The sequence below is a fragment of the Triturus cristatus genome, chromosome 3_2 (genome assembly GCF_964204655.1).
Source record: "Triturus cristatus chromosome 3_2, aTriCri1.1, whole genome shotgun sequence".
Lineage (NCBI taxonomy): Eukaryota > Metazoa > Chordata > Amphibia > Caudata > Salamandridae > Triturus > Triturus cristatus.
In genome coordinates this window covers 745,810,207-745,827,356 of record NC_140584.1, presented here as the reverse complement: position 1 = coordinate 745,827,356, position 17,150 = coordinate 745,810,207, and the positions used below count along the sequence as shown (strand labels likewise).

The 17,150-nt window shown below is 42.4% G+C and overlaps 1 protein-coding gene across 4 annotated transcripts in view; it reads left to right on the top strand.

The window, feature by feature from the left end:
• The window catches only part of LOC146858039 (asparagine synthetase domain-containing protein 1-like), a 119,144-nt gene that overhangs the window by 77,290 nt on the left and 24,704 nt on the right, over positions 1–17,150 (top strand). For 3 of the 4 annotated variants that reach the window (XM_085648816.1, XM_085648818.1, XM_085648817.1), the window contains exon 6: positions 9,297–9,478. In XM_085648816.1, the coding sequence (XP_085504942.1) occupies positions 9,297–9,478 (182 nt within the window). Of the gene's footprint in view, positions 1–9,296; positions 9,479–17,150 lie in introns of those variants that run through there. The other variant, XM_085648819.1, reaches the window with a different exon arrangement.

Genomic DNA, 17,150 nt, shown 5'->3' with positions numbered 1-17,150 from the left:
TCCATAATGAGATTTGTATTTTGTTGGAGTTTGTAGAAAAGTATTTATTGGCTGAACATTAGCAATAGATGTGTGATGGTAGTTTGCCCACTGGTGGTCAATATGTGTAATTTGTTACCTTATGTGGCCAGCAGAGTGTCCATTTACTTTATTTGATCATACTTTACTTTCAGAACTTCTCATTTTATTAACATACTATTACCATTATTTGTATTACAACCTCCTCCGACATGTTAACAAAAGAAATGTAGTGTATTGCCCAAATATGTATCAACTTACACTTGATAATTTCTGTGATAGGTCTTTTATGTTTTTGATCACTTTACTTTCATGTGACCAAAAAATACACAAGATGGCGCCATGCGTTGTGAGCAAGGCTGGGTTCCACCCAAAACATGTGGCTGCTGCTGTTGTTGCATTTATATTTACTTTTTCACCGCTTCTGAGTGCCGTCCTCCTTTGAAGCAGGAGTTTTTTTTTGTGAGTATACATTTATATCTATATTCACTGAAAAAACCATAGTTTTCACACATGTTATAGTTAGCTGGACATTTCACTCGTAAAAAACCAATGAAATTCCCCCGTTATAGTTAGTGCAGGCAACTATAACTCACGCGACCGCAATCCTCTGCTGATGATGTCAGATATTACATCACTGATGACATATGTGTCTTTATGAAAAATAAATATTTGTAATATATATATATAGCTAAAGATACAGTATTAGCATCAACAGAGGATTGCGGTCGCGTGAGTTATAGTTGCCTGCACTAACTATAACGGGGGAATTTCATTGGTTTTTTACGAGTGAAATGTCCAGCTAACTATAACATGTGTGAAACCTATGGTTTTTTCAGTGAATTTGCAAGGTTTTTTAAATGCTAATTCCTAACTATAACGTGTGTGAAACCTATGGTTTTTTCAGTGAATTTGTACGGTTTTTTAAATGCAAATTTTTTTGGGAGATTTTTGGTAAACCTATGTATAAAATAATATATGTACTATATCCTGCATTATGGAATGGTGAATTTTTTTTTTATGCATTTTTTTCCGTGCGCGTACGGTAAGCTGACGCTACGCGCTCCGTACGTCATAAGTACGGTGCGCTTACGTGATACGATGCGCGTACGGTAAGCTGACGCTACGCGCTCCGTACGTCATAAGTACAGTGCGCTTACGTGATACGTACGTGACGTACGCGTACACGCATGCGCGTTGCGCGGAAGCAACGTCGCGGTTACGCAGGGGCGTGTAATGCGCATGCGCGAGTGCGTCTTACGTACGCGCTCCGTAAGCGCTCCGTAAGCGTCACGTTTGCGCATGCGTACTTGTTTACGAGCGCGTACCGTAAGCTTACGGAGCGCGCACGGTAGGTCATGTGATCCACAAAGAACACTTTTCATTGGTTGAAACTACTTTCAGTTCCAGAAACTTCCCACACCACACCCATTCCCCTCATTACTGCTTGAGATCCCCTAGGAGAAGGAGCTGAATTGACATTGAGATACAATGGCAGAGCAGCAGACCTCTTCTGAGAGTGAGCCTAGCAGCACCATCATCAGACAGAGAAGGAGGAAACAAAAGGATTCTTTTGTGTGGGAGTATTTTACTTTTCCAGAGGGGCAGAAAAAGGTCAATGCTCCATTGGTCACTTGCACACTTTGTGACCGTGTTTTATCTAGAGGAGATCCAAGGAAGAAGTATTCCTTTGGAAATCACTCTATGAAGAGACACCTTAGGGATAGACATCCCAGGACCTTTGCTCGACATACTGGAGAAAACTCTTCAGTAAGTCACCTGAGCCCAACCTCAGAAGCTCAGCCGAGTAAATCATCGGCAGCTCAGCTGAGCCCTTCCTCTGAGGTGGGAGCATCACCTTCTTCTGCTCCTCTGGACATTAACCCTCGATTTGGGAGGGTTGCAATGAGGTGTACAACGTGTTGTGGTCTTATGTTTTTGGGGAGACCAGTGTTTCCCTTATTAACAATAAGATAGACCAGCACGTTTGTAGACGCTCATAATATTCCCATTCTTTCTTTCCTACATCCCTGTATTAACCCAACGGCTCTTTTAAGAGCCAACCTTACAATTTTTTTTATTTTTTTTTAAGCTTTCCTTTTTGAAATTTTTTTTTTGCCGTGCGCGCACGGTACGCGTAATAGTTACGCGAAGTTCGCGGAATTTCTCCTCGCGGAATTTCTCCATTTACGCCGTACGCTACGCGCATTCGGCAATTTTTTTGCAGAAAAAATTAAAATAAATTTTTGCCCTTGGGGGTCCTTCTGGGACCCCCTGACAAAGGCTAGGGGGTCAGGAACTGTCCAGCCTGCCCCCTTTTCACGTTATCCACCTTTGTTTTTCACCCCCTCAGACTGCGAGAGACAAAATGGCGGCCGACACTTCCTGGTTTCGACCGATTCGAATGTTTACTGAGATCTAACAACCAATCAGAATCGCGCTCGTGCACGGCGGCGTGCGCGTACGGTAAGCTTACGGTACGCGCTCGGAGCACGCCCATAGATATATACATTGATTTAAATGCTATTTTCTCAGGAAATACTGAACAGATTTACACGAGACCTTCAAAAGGCACATCCCTGACCTGAGGGCTACCTCTCTGCCAAATTTGAAGTAATTCTGTTCAGCCGTTCGGGCTGTAGCTCGGACTAAAGGTCCTATGGAAAAATGCATAGGGAAAACGCGTTTTGGGACCCCCCCCTTTTTCTCAGCCCCCGCTTGACGAATCCCCCCGAGACTTTCAGGGTAGGAGCGGAGCGGAGCGCCCCACCTATTTTGAGAATTTCGCGAGGATTCGTCAATCGGCGCCAAAGTTATTCCAAATAGAATGTTGCGGATTTCCTATGGAAACACGGTCCTAACTATAACTATCTACTGGCGACCGCCAGTAGATAATATAGATATATATATTCACCTACTGGCGGTCGACCAGTAGGTAGGTATAATTAGGACCATGTTTCTATTGAAAAGTTTTTTCTTTTGCCAATATCTCTGGCGCCGTTTGACGAATCCTTGTGAAATTTTAAAAATGAATGGCTCACTCACTTCAGCTGATTGTGTTGAAAGTTTTGGGCTGATCATCAAGCAGAACCGGGAAAAGGGGGTTGGGGTGGGGGGGGCAAAATGCTTTTTTTGCATGTTAATTTTCATAGGAAACCTTAGACACGGCTACAGCCTGAACTGCGGAACGGAATTACACCAACTTTGGCAAAAAAGTAGCTCTTGCTTCAGAAAGCATTGTTTTTGTTAAATGGTGTAAATCCGTTCAGTAGTTCCTGAGATATTTTAACATTTCTGAGATATACAACTGGGGAAGCGGAGGATCTGCCTCTCAGCAATCCAGCTGTGTGAGGCTTACTGGAGGTAACAGGAGGGCTAGTTGGCCCCCAGGGACCCCCAGCAGCGAAGGGCACTTCATCCCCCAACCAAGAGCGTGCCAGGAGGCATGTTGGCAGTCTGGTGGAGAAAGGGGGCATGGCCTGCTATCAGAACTCCGCAATCCTGCTGTTTGGGACTTACTGGAGGTAACAGGAGGGGTAGTTGGCCCACAAAGATGTCCTTGAGGAAACTGCCCTTCTTCTTACCTACAGTAAGTCCCACACTGTGGGATTTCTAAGAGGTCTTTGGAAGCCATGCTCCCCTTTCTCCACTACTCTGCAAACGCTCCTCCTGGCATTCAACTGGTTGGGGGATGAAGTCTACTTTACTCCAGAGGGACCCTGGGGGCCAAGAAGCCCTCCTTATGGCTCCTGTCATACGCAGTGGAATTTATGAGACCTGGTTGGACGCCCAGCCCCTTTTCTCCACCACTCTGCGAACGTGACTGCTAGTTAAAAAAAACCTTAGAAATCCACTGAAAAAAACTAAGGTTTCAGGGATGTTATAGTTAGGGATTAGCATTCAAAAAACCTTAGAAATTCACGGAAAAAACACAGGTTACAGAGAAGTTATAGTTAGGCTGACATTTCACTTGTACTAAACTAGAGAAATTCAGCCATTATAGTTAGCTGAGCTAACTATAACTGCTGATGATGTCACATATTACATCACTCATGACATGGTCGGTGACATGGTTAAACATGAGTAGCTCTTGTTATAGAATATATTGGAGACCCCTGATTTAACCTCTTAAATGCTGCCTCTGCACCATTAACTTTGTTTATATGGATTCTATAACAATGATCATTTAAGTTTTCTCCCATTTCCAAGTGTCACATTTGCAAACATCAAGCATCTTGCACCCAGTGGTCTGTAGAGATAATGCCATATTTATAACAGAACAATGCATTTGTTGAAATGGGAGGAACATTAAGTGAATAAACATTCTTCCTCAAGCATTAGGACACATTTGGCTTAGTTGAAAGTTGAGAAAGGCATAATACTTAATGATTCATAGAAAAAGTTTTCTTTACTTTAAATTTCACGCATTTGAAAAAAATACATTTTACAGTTATAACTATAGCACAGTATCATGTGGCCACTAGGACCAAAAAGCCTGCTGCTTGTAAATTCTCCACTTTGAAATGGGAGAAATTTAAATTAAGAGTTAATCATTAGTTAACTTCATTTTAATTTTCTCCCACTTTAAAGCGTTCTGAAACATAATTTTGTTCTCATGCTCTAATATTGAGTTAGCAAGGTTTTTTTAATTTAGGAGTTAAATACTTCTGTGCTTCAGTTCTTCACCTCTGTGACCCAGTCTGGCCCATAAATCTAACTGAGCACTGCTCATTATCAGGCCCTGCTACCTGCAACCGGATGATAATGCAAAGTAAAAACATTCTCTCCTTAACTTTAAAAGACAAGCATTTGCAATGCAATAGGTCTCGCATTTGCGAGAGTTAGAGCTATTGGTGTTGTAAGTGGTAATGTCTTTTACCTATGTGTTTTTATTTGGAGTGTTGTGAATGTCTGTGGTGTGGAGTGGAAATATGTGGGTTGGATTGAAATTGTTAGTTGTGGAATTGTGTGGGGTGGTATTGTGCGATGTGTAGTGTATTTATGTTGTGGAAATATGTGGCATGGTGACTAGATTGGGGTGAGAGGTGCAGAGAATAGATAGACAGGAAGACAGAGAGGGCTAGGTAGTTTGTGCACAAAGTGGTGAATGAACACCAGACAGAGGAGCAGAAAGAGTGTGTGAGAAAGAGAGGAAGAAGGGGAGAACAGGCCGCAGACATATAAAGAGGGAGCGCGTATATACGCAGAAGGCACCCCAAGAGGAGGAGGAGAGCGTGGGATTGGGGGATGAAAACCTTGAAAAGGCACAGGAAAGATATTGTGCTCGAAGACCTTAAGTGAACCACATGAGTGGGGTGTAAAAGTGCTTGAGCGAGTGAAAGAGAGTGGTGAGAGATGGCATGAGAAAAAGAGTGAGAGAGGGACATGTGGAAGGGGCACTCGGGGGGAGGGGGTGTGGGGGAGGCGAAAGTTGAGCTAGTGCACAGCCCGAGGAGGTACAGGAAGGCAGCATGTATGAGCAGGCTGTATACAAAGCAGATAGAGAGTGAGTGAGGGAGGGATGAGAGGGGGCATTGGGATTGCGGGATGAGAGGGGGTTTTGGGAGTGTGAGGGAGAGATGAGAAGGGCAGTGGGTGTGTTGTGGAGAGATGATAGGTTTGGTGGAAGTGCGAGGGAGAGATGGGTTGCATTGGAATTGTTTGTAGTGGATTTTGTGTGGTATGGAATTGTGTGGTGTGAAGTTGTGGAAATATGCTGCATGGTGCACTGTAGAATTATGTGGATAGTAATTAAATAGCATTAAGTGTAATTGAATGATGTAAAGTTAGATTGTGAGTTATAGAGTTAATTATGTGGGATGGTATTGTGTGTTGAGTTTTGACATGTTGTGGAGTTGAATGATGTGGTGCGCTGTGAAATTCTGTGGCAAGATGTGGAAAACTGTGTTGTGGATTGGAGGTATACGGTGTGTATATTGCCTTGAATCCCTTTTGTAACGTGGGCTGTACCCTAAATTATGCATCTTACATGTCTGATGACTGCTGTTGTCTACACATAGGAATTTGTGCCTGAGGATGCATAGCGAGTACAAATGCTACGCTAGGCACTGCTGGCTTACTTTTGTGCCATTGTGCGCAGCTGAATACCATGCAGAATATCAAAAATTATTGAGAGGACAAAGAAGCCTTCAAATGGGATTACTCCACAAAAAATGTATATTGGAATCATGAAATGTGTTTCCAAAGAGTGGCATAGATGTTCACCTCATCCACTCAACAAATGTAGCAGTGCTCTTCCTCTGTCCCGGTGGCACACAATGTGTGTAGAGGCAGGATAGTGCAAAATTAGACACACATCCGGTGTAATGCAAGTAAGGGCCTAGGGACGCTTGCTGACACACCCAGTGCTTGTAAGTATATCAGCAGTGTGCACCCACCTACATTTATGCAACTGTTGTGGCTGTATGTATACTCCCAACCAGTGCAGTGTTGGGATGGTGTACACTCAGGCGCCTACTTAGTATGAACAGAACTTAGTCTGTACACACTGACTGACATACGCCTGCTGTTTGGAATTTTTTTGACTGTCTACACACCTCTACTGTGAGCAAATCTTCTGGCTCTGTTCACACGCTTACAGACACACACCCAGTGTGTGCATGTCTCATAGACACACTGGGCCCGATTCACAGAACTAACTTAAGACAAAATCCTAAACTTACTACCATTTTGGTATTCACAGAAGGCACTTACTCATTTCGGTATTCACAGAAGGCACTTACTCATTTCGGTATTCACAGAAGTTAGGAGTCCTAACTTTAGGACTCCTAAATGCCTTCTGTGAATACCGAAAGTCTTAAAATTAGGATTTTTCTCAGTTTAGTAGTAGTATAGTTAGGACTCCTAACTTTAGGACTCCTAACTTTAGGACTCCTAAATGCCTTCTGTGAATACCGAAAGTCTTAAAATAAGGATTTTTCTCAATTTAGTAGTAGTAAAGTTAGGACTCCTAACTTTAGGACTCCTAAATGCCTTCTGTGAATACCGAAAGCCTTAAAATTTGGATTTTTCTCAGTTTAGTAGTAGTATAGTTAGGACTCCTAAGTTTAGGACTCCTAAATGCCTTCTGTGAATACCGAAAGTCTTAAAATAAGGATTTTTCTCAATTTAGTAGTAGTAAAGTTAGGACTCCTAACTTTAGGACTCCTAAATGCCTTCTGTGAATACCGTAAGCCTTAAAATTAGGATTTTTCTCAGTTTAGTAGTAGTATAGTTAGGACTCCTAAGTTTAGGACTCCTAAACTGAGAAAAATCCTAATTTTAAGACTTTCGGTATTCACAGAAGGCATTTAGGAGTCCTAAACTTAGGACTCCTAACTTCTGTGAATACCGAAATGAGTAAGTGTCTTCTGTGAATACCAAAATGAGTAAGTACCTATTGTGAATACGAAAATGGTAGTAAGTTTAGGATTTTGTCTTAAGTTAGTTCTGTGAATCGGGCCCACAGTGTGCACAGAGCTAGAGTGGTGTTAACTGATAACTCACAAACACAAATCTAGTTTGTGCCAGTGTCGGGACTGTATGCACTCTCACGTTCTCAAACCCAGTGCATGCAGGTATTCTGAATGGGTGCAAATGAAGCACCCAGTGTGCCCCGCAATGGCAGGTATACACACCTTGTGTTATACACAGTTATAAACACATTATTCACAGAGGGCTGGAGAGATGTTAACTCACAAGCACAAACTGATTTATGCCAGTGTCGTGACTCTATGCACCACCTTGTTCGCACACCCAGTGTATGCAGTTATTGTGATTGTGTGCAAATCAAACACCCACTGTGCACTGGCAATGGCAAGTACAACCACAGTGCCAGCATGTTTCCTGCTAGTGTAAACACTTGGGGGCAGCTGCAAAAGCATTACTAGCCACACAGAAATTGTACACACAAAGCACTCTGAAAAAGCTGCCTCTCCTAAAACCTTGTAAATCAGTGTACTTGCATAATAATTTGCATATGGCTTGAATTTATAATTACACTGAACACGCTAATTATTGCAGCAGAGAGAGTGGGCCGGATGCAGGGCTTCTGTTTAGAGTGCTTCTGTGACAAGTCTGTGCAGCTGAGAGAAGGGGGCCCAGAGGTTAGGCAAATTTGTGTTATATTTCGGGTGCGAATGGAGCGCGACTAAACCTGCAATGTCACCATACTCTTTGACAACCGCATAAACAAGACACAAAAGCAATCTGAATATTGGAACCAGTCTTTCGGGTGTTGTGTACTACTACTCTCAGTCATTGAGAATCTTAGAGGATCTTACTGTCGATGACTTCGCAATGAACATTTTCTGAAAATAAGCAGAACTTTTTTTTTTAATTCAACCACTAGGTGGCAGAACGTACACACCACACGTAAATCTGTATTTTCAGTGTCAATAAGTATTGTTTTTGGAAAGTTATTTATTTTGTTTCCCATGTGCTAGAACGACTGTGTATCCTGCAGGTCAGTAACCCTAACTCATTGTATATTTATGTACCGCGTGGTGTGTATGTCCGTTTACCAATGAAACCCTCTTCAGGGCCCTCTGGACTAGGGCCCCTCTCCACCTTCCAAAACTAGAGAGGAGACGCCATGCGCGTGCCCATCGCCTGTCTGGGCGGGCACATGGTTTGTCTCCCTTCGCGCCCCAAAGCGACAATAGAGGCTCGCCAAGTGAAGCAGCTGTGCTGCATTCGCTAGGCGAGACCTAAAAAATTTGACTTTGTGCTCATTCTCATTGGATAGGAATGGTGCTCTTGCTCGACCTCTTTATGTATTTTGATACAGTGGACTAAGCTTTATTGATGCAGCAGATGCCTCATCCAGGACGGTTAACTTCTTTTCTAATTCAGAGAAGCCAAAGTAGGCCAGTTTGCTCCACCCAACTAAGCTCATGTCCGGAGTTCTTTAGTATGTACTGCTTTCTCTGGATCTCCCTGTTTCAATACCCCTTCTGAACCTCATTGGTAAGCATCATCTCTCTTCTAAAAATAGAGTAGATAACTCAGCTTGTGGTAATGGAGAGGGACACCAATGAGATATTGAGGAGTGAATGAATCTGAGTTGAATGCCGCAAAACCAAGGTCAAAATGCATGGCATGTGTTTGATTATCTGTAAAACCGCTAAGGGTATTTTTTCTTGTGTGGTTTTTTGTGTGTGTGGTTTTTTTTTAAGAGGAGTGTATTCACTTAAAGAATGATCAAACTCCTAATGCTTGTTCTAGGGTCTATTATAAAGCCTCGGCAGACCTTGTTTATCTCTTTTTGTGTTTTGCAGGTTGTATTGACAGGAATTGGTGCAGACGAGCAGCTTGCAGGATACTCCAGGCACAGACTTCGATTCCAGACCTCTGGACTAGATGCTTTAATAGAAGAACTCAGTATGGAACTGAGCCGTATCTCTTCTAGGAATCTTGGTCGTGATGACCGGGTTATTGGAGATCATGGGAAGGAAGCTAGGTAAATGTCTGAAAAAGGCTCAAACTACATCTGGTCTCATGTTTCATCTAGAGCCAAAGTTCACTGTTGGTGGATGGAGTGACATAAAGTAATTAATTCAGACACGGGTTCAAAGCACGTTCCAGGTCAACAGCTAATCGATGTATAAGCATCCAGATTTCACAAAATATTTGCATAGCGGTTTAGCATGAGAGTGCTCCGTATGTTGAGGAAATGTATAGAAATGTGCTGATGAGATAAGAAAGGGCAACCCTTCAGCAAGAAGTCATTAATGTTAAACCTAATTAAGAAAGTATATCCCCTAGTTGTAAACCATATGTTTATTTTCTAGGTGTGCTACAAAATGAACTATACAGCAGAGCTGCAGCGCAACAGCTGTGACCATATTGATAAACTCAACATATCAGATATGTTCAAAAATGATATATTTTAAATTCATGTTAATACATCACATATGAGTTATAGTCTATCAAGATTACAGTAAAATGTTTTTTTTCTAAAATTGAAATTAAACGATAACCTGCACAATATCCTCTATTCAAATCACAACACACTTGAACCAGATTAAAACACCAGGCAACAAGATTCTACAAACAACATCCACGCAGAACCTGAAAATTCCTAATTTATTTATTTTGTTTTGTGTGTACAGACAGCAATCATAAACACTTAAGCACAGTGCTGTGGGTGTTTTAGTTCGACATAGTCCGCCTTCTTCTGGATGAAACAATGAATTAGGATAAACAACTGAGGCATTCCGATCTTTCATAATCAGTTATGAGGACACAAAAGATTCAATGATTTCTTCACTAAAAACGATTTCAGGATAGGCGTAAGTCCTAATCAATACAGAGAACTAAAAAAGTACAGACTTTCCATTAGTTGTGGGCACAATATTGATTTAAGCAAGGGTGTATGCATTCCTAAATCTGTTTGGATGCTTATTCTAAAGCACAGCTGTGTACAAGACTGAAGTTATTAATAATCATCATGGGACCACAAGTTAGTAAATCTCAGTTTTCATTACATGTATGCCTTTAGGCACAGGGGCTGACCAATATAGTTAAGGGTCCACTCAGACAATTTTTTTTATCTGCATTTTTGCTGCTGTTCTATAGATGAGAGACTAGTAAATCAACAAGCCACTTGCCAATATCAGACAGGAGAGAAATATTCAGTATCCTGTAAAAATGTGTAAGCAGAATATATTAAAATTTAAGTTCCATTGGTGTACATCGTTGGAATAAGTGTGTGAAAATAAATAATAATTACCTCTATTGAACTACTAATTTGGCAGTTTCTTTAGAGGGGCACTATGCAGTGGCTACTGACTTACCAGTATAGAGGACAACAAAAGAAACAGGCATCACAGATTTAGTTGCACATGCATCACACAGGCATTTTTCTGAGAGATGGGCGTTACGTTTCCACAAACTCACCAATTGATAGAATGTTCAATTTAAAGCTTAAAGATAAAGTACACTTATATATGGTGGGAGGATAACTTTCAAATATGGTTACATTCTTTCTGATATTTTGTATTGATAGTATCTAATGTTTAAGATAAGTTGAAGAGCCCTATTGATATCTAAAACACAAACACTTTGCCAGAAGTGTCTCCGATAAAACGTCGGTCACTTCTCAAATCAAATAGTTGGCTTTGTGGTTAACTAAAACAGTTATAAAACACAATGTATACAAAGCCTGTCATAGTAAACCGAACCAACAAAATGTAAAATTGCTCTCAAGAACCTACGTTTTATAAAGATAATGGGGCGTAGTCCTTATCTATACTGGAGATACCAAACAAACATACGGCTGCTAGATTAAACTGACATCACCTAAGGTTTTTATGATTTCACTAACCAGTTGCATACCAATTTAAGAACCTAAGCCATGTCATTATGTGTTAAGTTATTTCTCATACTGGTTAAAATAATACATTTATTAAAAAATAATAGTTGTCCAAGCCTTTAATTCATTTTAAAAAAAATTTCCAGTTTACTTTCCAGTTACTGATCTATTCAAAAGACTATGGGCCTGATTAAGATCTCGACTGACGGGTCCGCCAAAATATAAATCCTGTTATAACCTATTTGATTTATATTTCGGCGTACAGGATATCCCTCACCGTTATGACAGAGTAACCCATTCGCCTAGATCTAAATCCTGCCCTAAGGCGATTTTGCGATGAGTCAGATAGTCTCTTATTGCCGGTTAAAATGAAAATAAAAGTACAAAGAAGATTAATCTAGGCCTGTAGTTCATGACAATAAAATGTCAAAGTACTTATCAATCTTTAAAATGACTCTAGTCTCTTGCACATGCTAACCCTTGAGCAGTTTCTCTAGTTCGGATAATATCACATTGAAAATGTTTGTAAATCTGCTTGCCAACTGCTTTTCTGGTGGATTGAAGCATTCCTTTAAAGCCAATGCAGTTGATCTTACGTTCGGTGTATGAAGGATGGAACTAGCAGGGTTATTTGTTCTGAAGAGAACGCCCAGCAGCAACAGATGACCTGTGTCAGTGATTCTGCGACATATTTGCATACCTACATTGTTGTGTAATCTTGAGCACGTCAAATAGGATACATTTTAGCCTCATAAACTCTTTTTCATTTTGATTGCTATTTCGGCCACCAAATAAGGTTCCTTCCGTTTGAACCACATGGAAGTCATTAAAATTGCAGTGTGCTTCCTTAAGGTGCACAAAGACTGGTCTATGTCAAAGAAGCATAAAAGTTGTTGTTTTTTCACGTGAGCTTTAAACGAACTCAGTAAGAGAAAGCTTCCATCATGTTTAGACGATCAAGTGAATTATTTATCTTCTTAAGATGATTTTTATATATATTACAAGAATGAACTTCACTCCACATTGCTTGCCTGATTGTATAATTCTGCAAGTTTTAATAAATGTGATAAGATTTGTCCCCAGTGACCCAATTCCCCTGGGGCCAGACAAAACTTTAAAGGGGAGGCCCCCTCCTAGAGCCAGTAAATGCCTTGTGACCCCAACCACCGGGGCCTGCTCAAAAACTGACCCGGGAAATCCACCCCTGGACATAGTAGTTTCCCTGCCCCCATTAGTGCAGGCAGAGAAACATGTTTGCTCCCACCTGGTGGGAGCCTTTTTAAATCTCTTGCCGAGTGGGAGCAAACATGACTTCCCTGTATGCAGAAGCACGGCCAGGGAAGGTATATTTGCTTCCACCTGGCAGGAGATTTTAAAATGCTTTTGTTTCCCTGCCCACACTCCTGTCGGCAGGGTAACACAAATAGCTCCCAACCGGAAGAGGCAGCAAAAACAGCTGCTCCCTCCGAGTGGTAGAAATGCTGGAGGTGAGCAGCCAGCTGGGTTTGTGGGGGCCCTGGGGCTCCCGCCCCCCCCAATGGCCCACTACTAGTGGTTTGTGGGTGCTGCAGATGGGCACCAGGGCACCCACCTCTTGTCCCAGGGTAAGGGGTCCTTCCAGCAGCCAAACTCTGTGAGATCCTCTTTTTTTTCTAAACTAAGTGGAACGAATATTTCACACAGTTCTACGGTACCAACAAGTAAGGCCCTAACTGTGTTAGGTAATGAAATAACACAAACAACGTCTTGCCCACAGGTGCAGCTAACTGCCTTTACCAAATTCGTCCCACTCTCACTTAAACAACCATATACTTATTTCAACTCATCAAATCAGGCTCTCCCCTAGATCCCTGTCCAGTAGTAGTGATTAAAATTGCTCAGAACCAATAGCTGAAATACTTACTTCTCTGTTTAACTCCACATTCAAAGCTGGGCTTTTTCCCAAAGCTTGGAAGGAGACATCCATCCTCCATCTCTTAAAAAAGCCTAATCTCGATCCGAAAGACCAATACAATTTTCGCCCCATCTCGCGGTTTCCCTTCCTGGCAAAATTAGTTGAAAGGGCCATGAACACTCAGCTAACTTGATTTATTCACGCTCACCAACTATTAGATCCCACGCAATACAGCTTCAGTGGATGCCACAGTACAGAATCAGCTGTTATTAAATCCTCTGAAGAAGTCAGAGGTCCTGGATGTCGGGGGCAATGCCACTCTGATAAGGCTAGACCTGTCTGCCGCTTTTGATATGGTCCATCATGATCTTTTGACGGACTGCCAGACAAAAATAGGAGTTCAAGGTACTGCGTGGACCATCTTTCGTTCCTTCCTCTCTGAGACTCCTTCGTCTCAAAGCCTTTCTCTCTGTGTGTGTGTGCGGTGTGCCCCAGCGGTCAATGCTCAGATCCACTCTATTTAATATGCATATATCATCTCTGGCACAACTAATCAGATTGTTTGGTTTCTCCCTTAAATCCTATGCTGCTGATACACAAATAGTTTTGTCTTTGTCTTCAAACAGGAAAGAGAAATATGTGACAAATTTCATGACTGTATGCAGGCAGGAAGTACCTAGATTAGTGAAAATTGTCTAAAGTTGAACTTGAAAAAATTAGAAGTGATTTTTTTGGGAAATAACACAACTTTCTGCTCCCCTATGCGGTGGCCAGACAAATTAAGCTCCCTACCAACAGCGGTCAAAAGAAACAAAAATTTAGGAGTCCTAATGGACAATAGATTCACTTTTGGAGATCTGGTAAATGCACTGTCGTTGTCCACTTTTGTTACACTAAGGATGATTAAATAGGAGCTACACTACCCTGGAAATGTCAAAAAATAGTGGTAACCGCCCTCACGTTGTCCAAGCTTGAATATTGTAATGGTCTATATGTCAACATGCAGCAAAAATAACTAAATACATTGCAACTGCTGCAGAATGCGTCAGCCAGACTTTCAACAGACATACCCAAGTTCACGTCTGTAAAAAATGAAATCGGAAAGCTCCACTGTCTCCCGATTAGGCAGCATATCAGTGTCAAGGCTCTTTGCGCTGCCTTCAAGGTGCTACAGTACTGGGGCCCACGTCCTCTTAGACAGAGCTTCAATTGATCCATTCATAACAGATCTTCACTCCTTGGAAACAAAGTCTGTAGTGGTCCCTAAATTTAAGAGAGCTACCTGGGGCAGCAGAAGCTTTATCATCTGCGTTGCCAATGCCTGGAATCAACTTCCCTTTCACATCCAACCCTCTCCTGATTTGATCACTTTCAGGAAATCACTGAAAATATGGCTTTTTAACAACTCGGCCAAACCTCCTCATATCCCTCCCTCTGTCCCCTGACCTTTGATTTATCGAGCTAGCACCAGGACACTCTTGGGTAACAGTTTCACTTTATTAATTAATTTAACATAACATTGCTCCTCACCTACATTTAAAAAATAGGCCCTGGGTGATGGGGTCCTGGGGCCAAGGATACTGTACTCCTTTATTTATAAGAAAATTCATGGGAGATGGGCCCAAGGAGCTTCAGGAGGGTGCCACACTCCCCTTATTTAAAAATAAAAGCACCAGGAGATGGGGGGTAGTGGGGGAGGGGCTGCACCACCCTCCAATCATTTTAGCACCGTGACACCAAACTGAATTATAAATGAGGCAGAAGCCACTCCTTTATTATTTCCTGCTCCAGCATGGAGTGCCCCTTAATGCCATGCTAGGGCTTTTTTGTTTATTTTTTGAAGCTCCGTGGTACCACTTGAATAGGTAGGTGCAACACCAAGCATTTATTTTATGTTGTGAGGGTCTGCAGGAAGTCAATTTTTCTTTTTTTTTTTCATGCACTCCACAAGCTGGAGCTCTTACTCTACAGCTGGGAATGCAGTGCCGCCTAGGTTCCGATTCTGTGGGTGTGTTTCACATGGCGTGAAGATGTATAAGAAAAGATGCAAGGCCCTGTTTTGGTTGTTCTTATGCATGCATTTTTTGGGCTGAAATATTTACTCAGTCATGTCTGTTTTATTTAAAAATAAAATACATATATTTGATTAGTTTTACATTTTTCACCCATATAATGTAATAATAAAAACGATTTAAAAGAAGGCCATAGATATGTTTCTAATAAGACTTTAACATTTTATAGTAATAAATATGAATATACATTGCATTGTGTGAATTATTGAAATATAGATTTAATTAAAATTATTGGTGTTCTATTTTGGTGTTGCAGAAGAGCCTATGGTATAGGGTTGGCTGTTCAGAGGCCAGGTACTCTGAGGGCCAGGCCCTGCGGCCAGCCCTGCTCAGAGGCATAATGGCTGAACGGATTTTCTTGATATTTGGCAAGAATATTGATTATGGTCTGCAAAGAGATCTATTTCATGAATATCTGTTCAGTAATTTTGTAGGTATAAGGCAAAGTAACAATGATTTAACGTTATACCATGGTTCTTGCTGATAACAGAACAGTATAAAATTGGCCAAGGACTACCTTAAAAGTTAAAGGCAGTCATCTTGTTCGGGCCACATTTTGGCTGTGTTCTGGGTTAGGGGCCTCAATTATAGGTTAGTAGTAGGTTTTTAGGTCTCGCCGAGCGTTGCAGCGCATGCGTTGCTCGCTCGGCGAGATTTATTGTCAACAAGGAGTTTGATAAAACATTTACCCACTCGGTGAAACGGGACAAAAAGCCAGCTCGCGGTCAAAGACTCGCTCAAGGGACTAGTCTGCTCTAGTATTCATCCAGCAGGCGGAGCTGTCCGCACACCTCCTTCATCACAGGCGCTGCACGCACTGACACACGACTGAAAGCGTAGTCTGCAGAGCCGGCCATCGAGTAGTTGCAGACACCCCTTTTCCATCTGAAGCGCACCCAACAGGGCGACTCGCCCGCTCCTTTTCTTGTGCAGAATAGATTTAAGTGACCGCCCAAAGGGTCATGGCCAGCCCCACCTTGTCCTCTTTATTGGAAAATTCCTTCTCTTGGACGGCCTCGTCTCCTGCCCCCCTCCTCCCACCTTCTTCTGACACTGTAACTAGACCTGTAGCAGCCTCCTCCTTAGTAGCCTAAATTAGTGACCCTGCCCACACTTCCACCGCTCCCCCTGGCGCGCTTTCCTCCTAACCTTAATCACGGCAGCTTCAGTTCACACGTGCCTTGACCCAGCAACAAAAACAAGAAATCAACACCCCTCCGTTCCTCGCGTAGGAAATGCAAAGCTCACATACCTCGTTCAATCCATAGCACACTCACAGCAGCGTGTTACCCCTCCACAAACGCTCCTCAGCATTTCTACCAGTCTGAGATGGGTCCAGCAGAAGTCACCCACGTCTGGACGAAAGAAGGAGCAAGAATCGTGTCTAAAGCTTCCTGGCCCGGGTTGTAGGCCAGTTAAGTGCTACCGTAGGCCCCACTGTTATTTACAGTAATTATTGTAATTGGCCTCGTACGATGAAAGGCGGAATGCGATGTAAACTGTCGCAGGTGCATTGACAGATACGGCTATGTCACTCCACCGGCCACGTGTGCCTACAAGCGCGCCACCCACTGTCCCTACCCTACTGCAGTACTAGTACATCTATTCCATGGAACTGGGTGCTGCCTTTCGTGTTACGCACTCCGATGTTGTTTTTATTTATTTATTTGACAAGCTGTTTGTCATTTTGCTCATTCATGCCCCTGTTTTGTAGCGCTATGCCGACTACCATAGCACGAGGAGTGCCCAAATGTGTCCAAGTCTGCGGTACGTCACAAAGGAAAGGGCAAGGGGAGCTACTCCGGCTTCAACTACGAAGTGCTCAGCAGGCCAACCCTGAATGGGCCCTCCC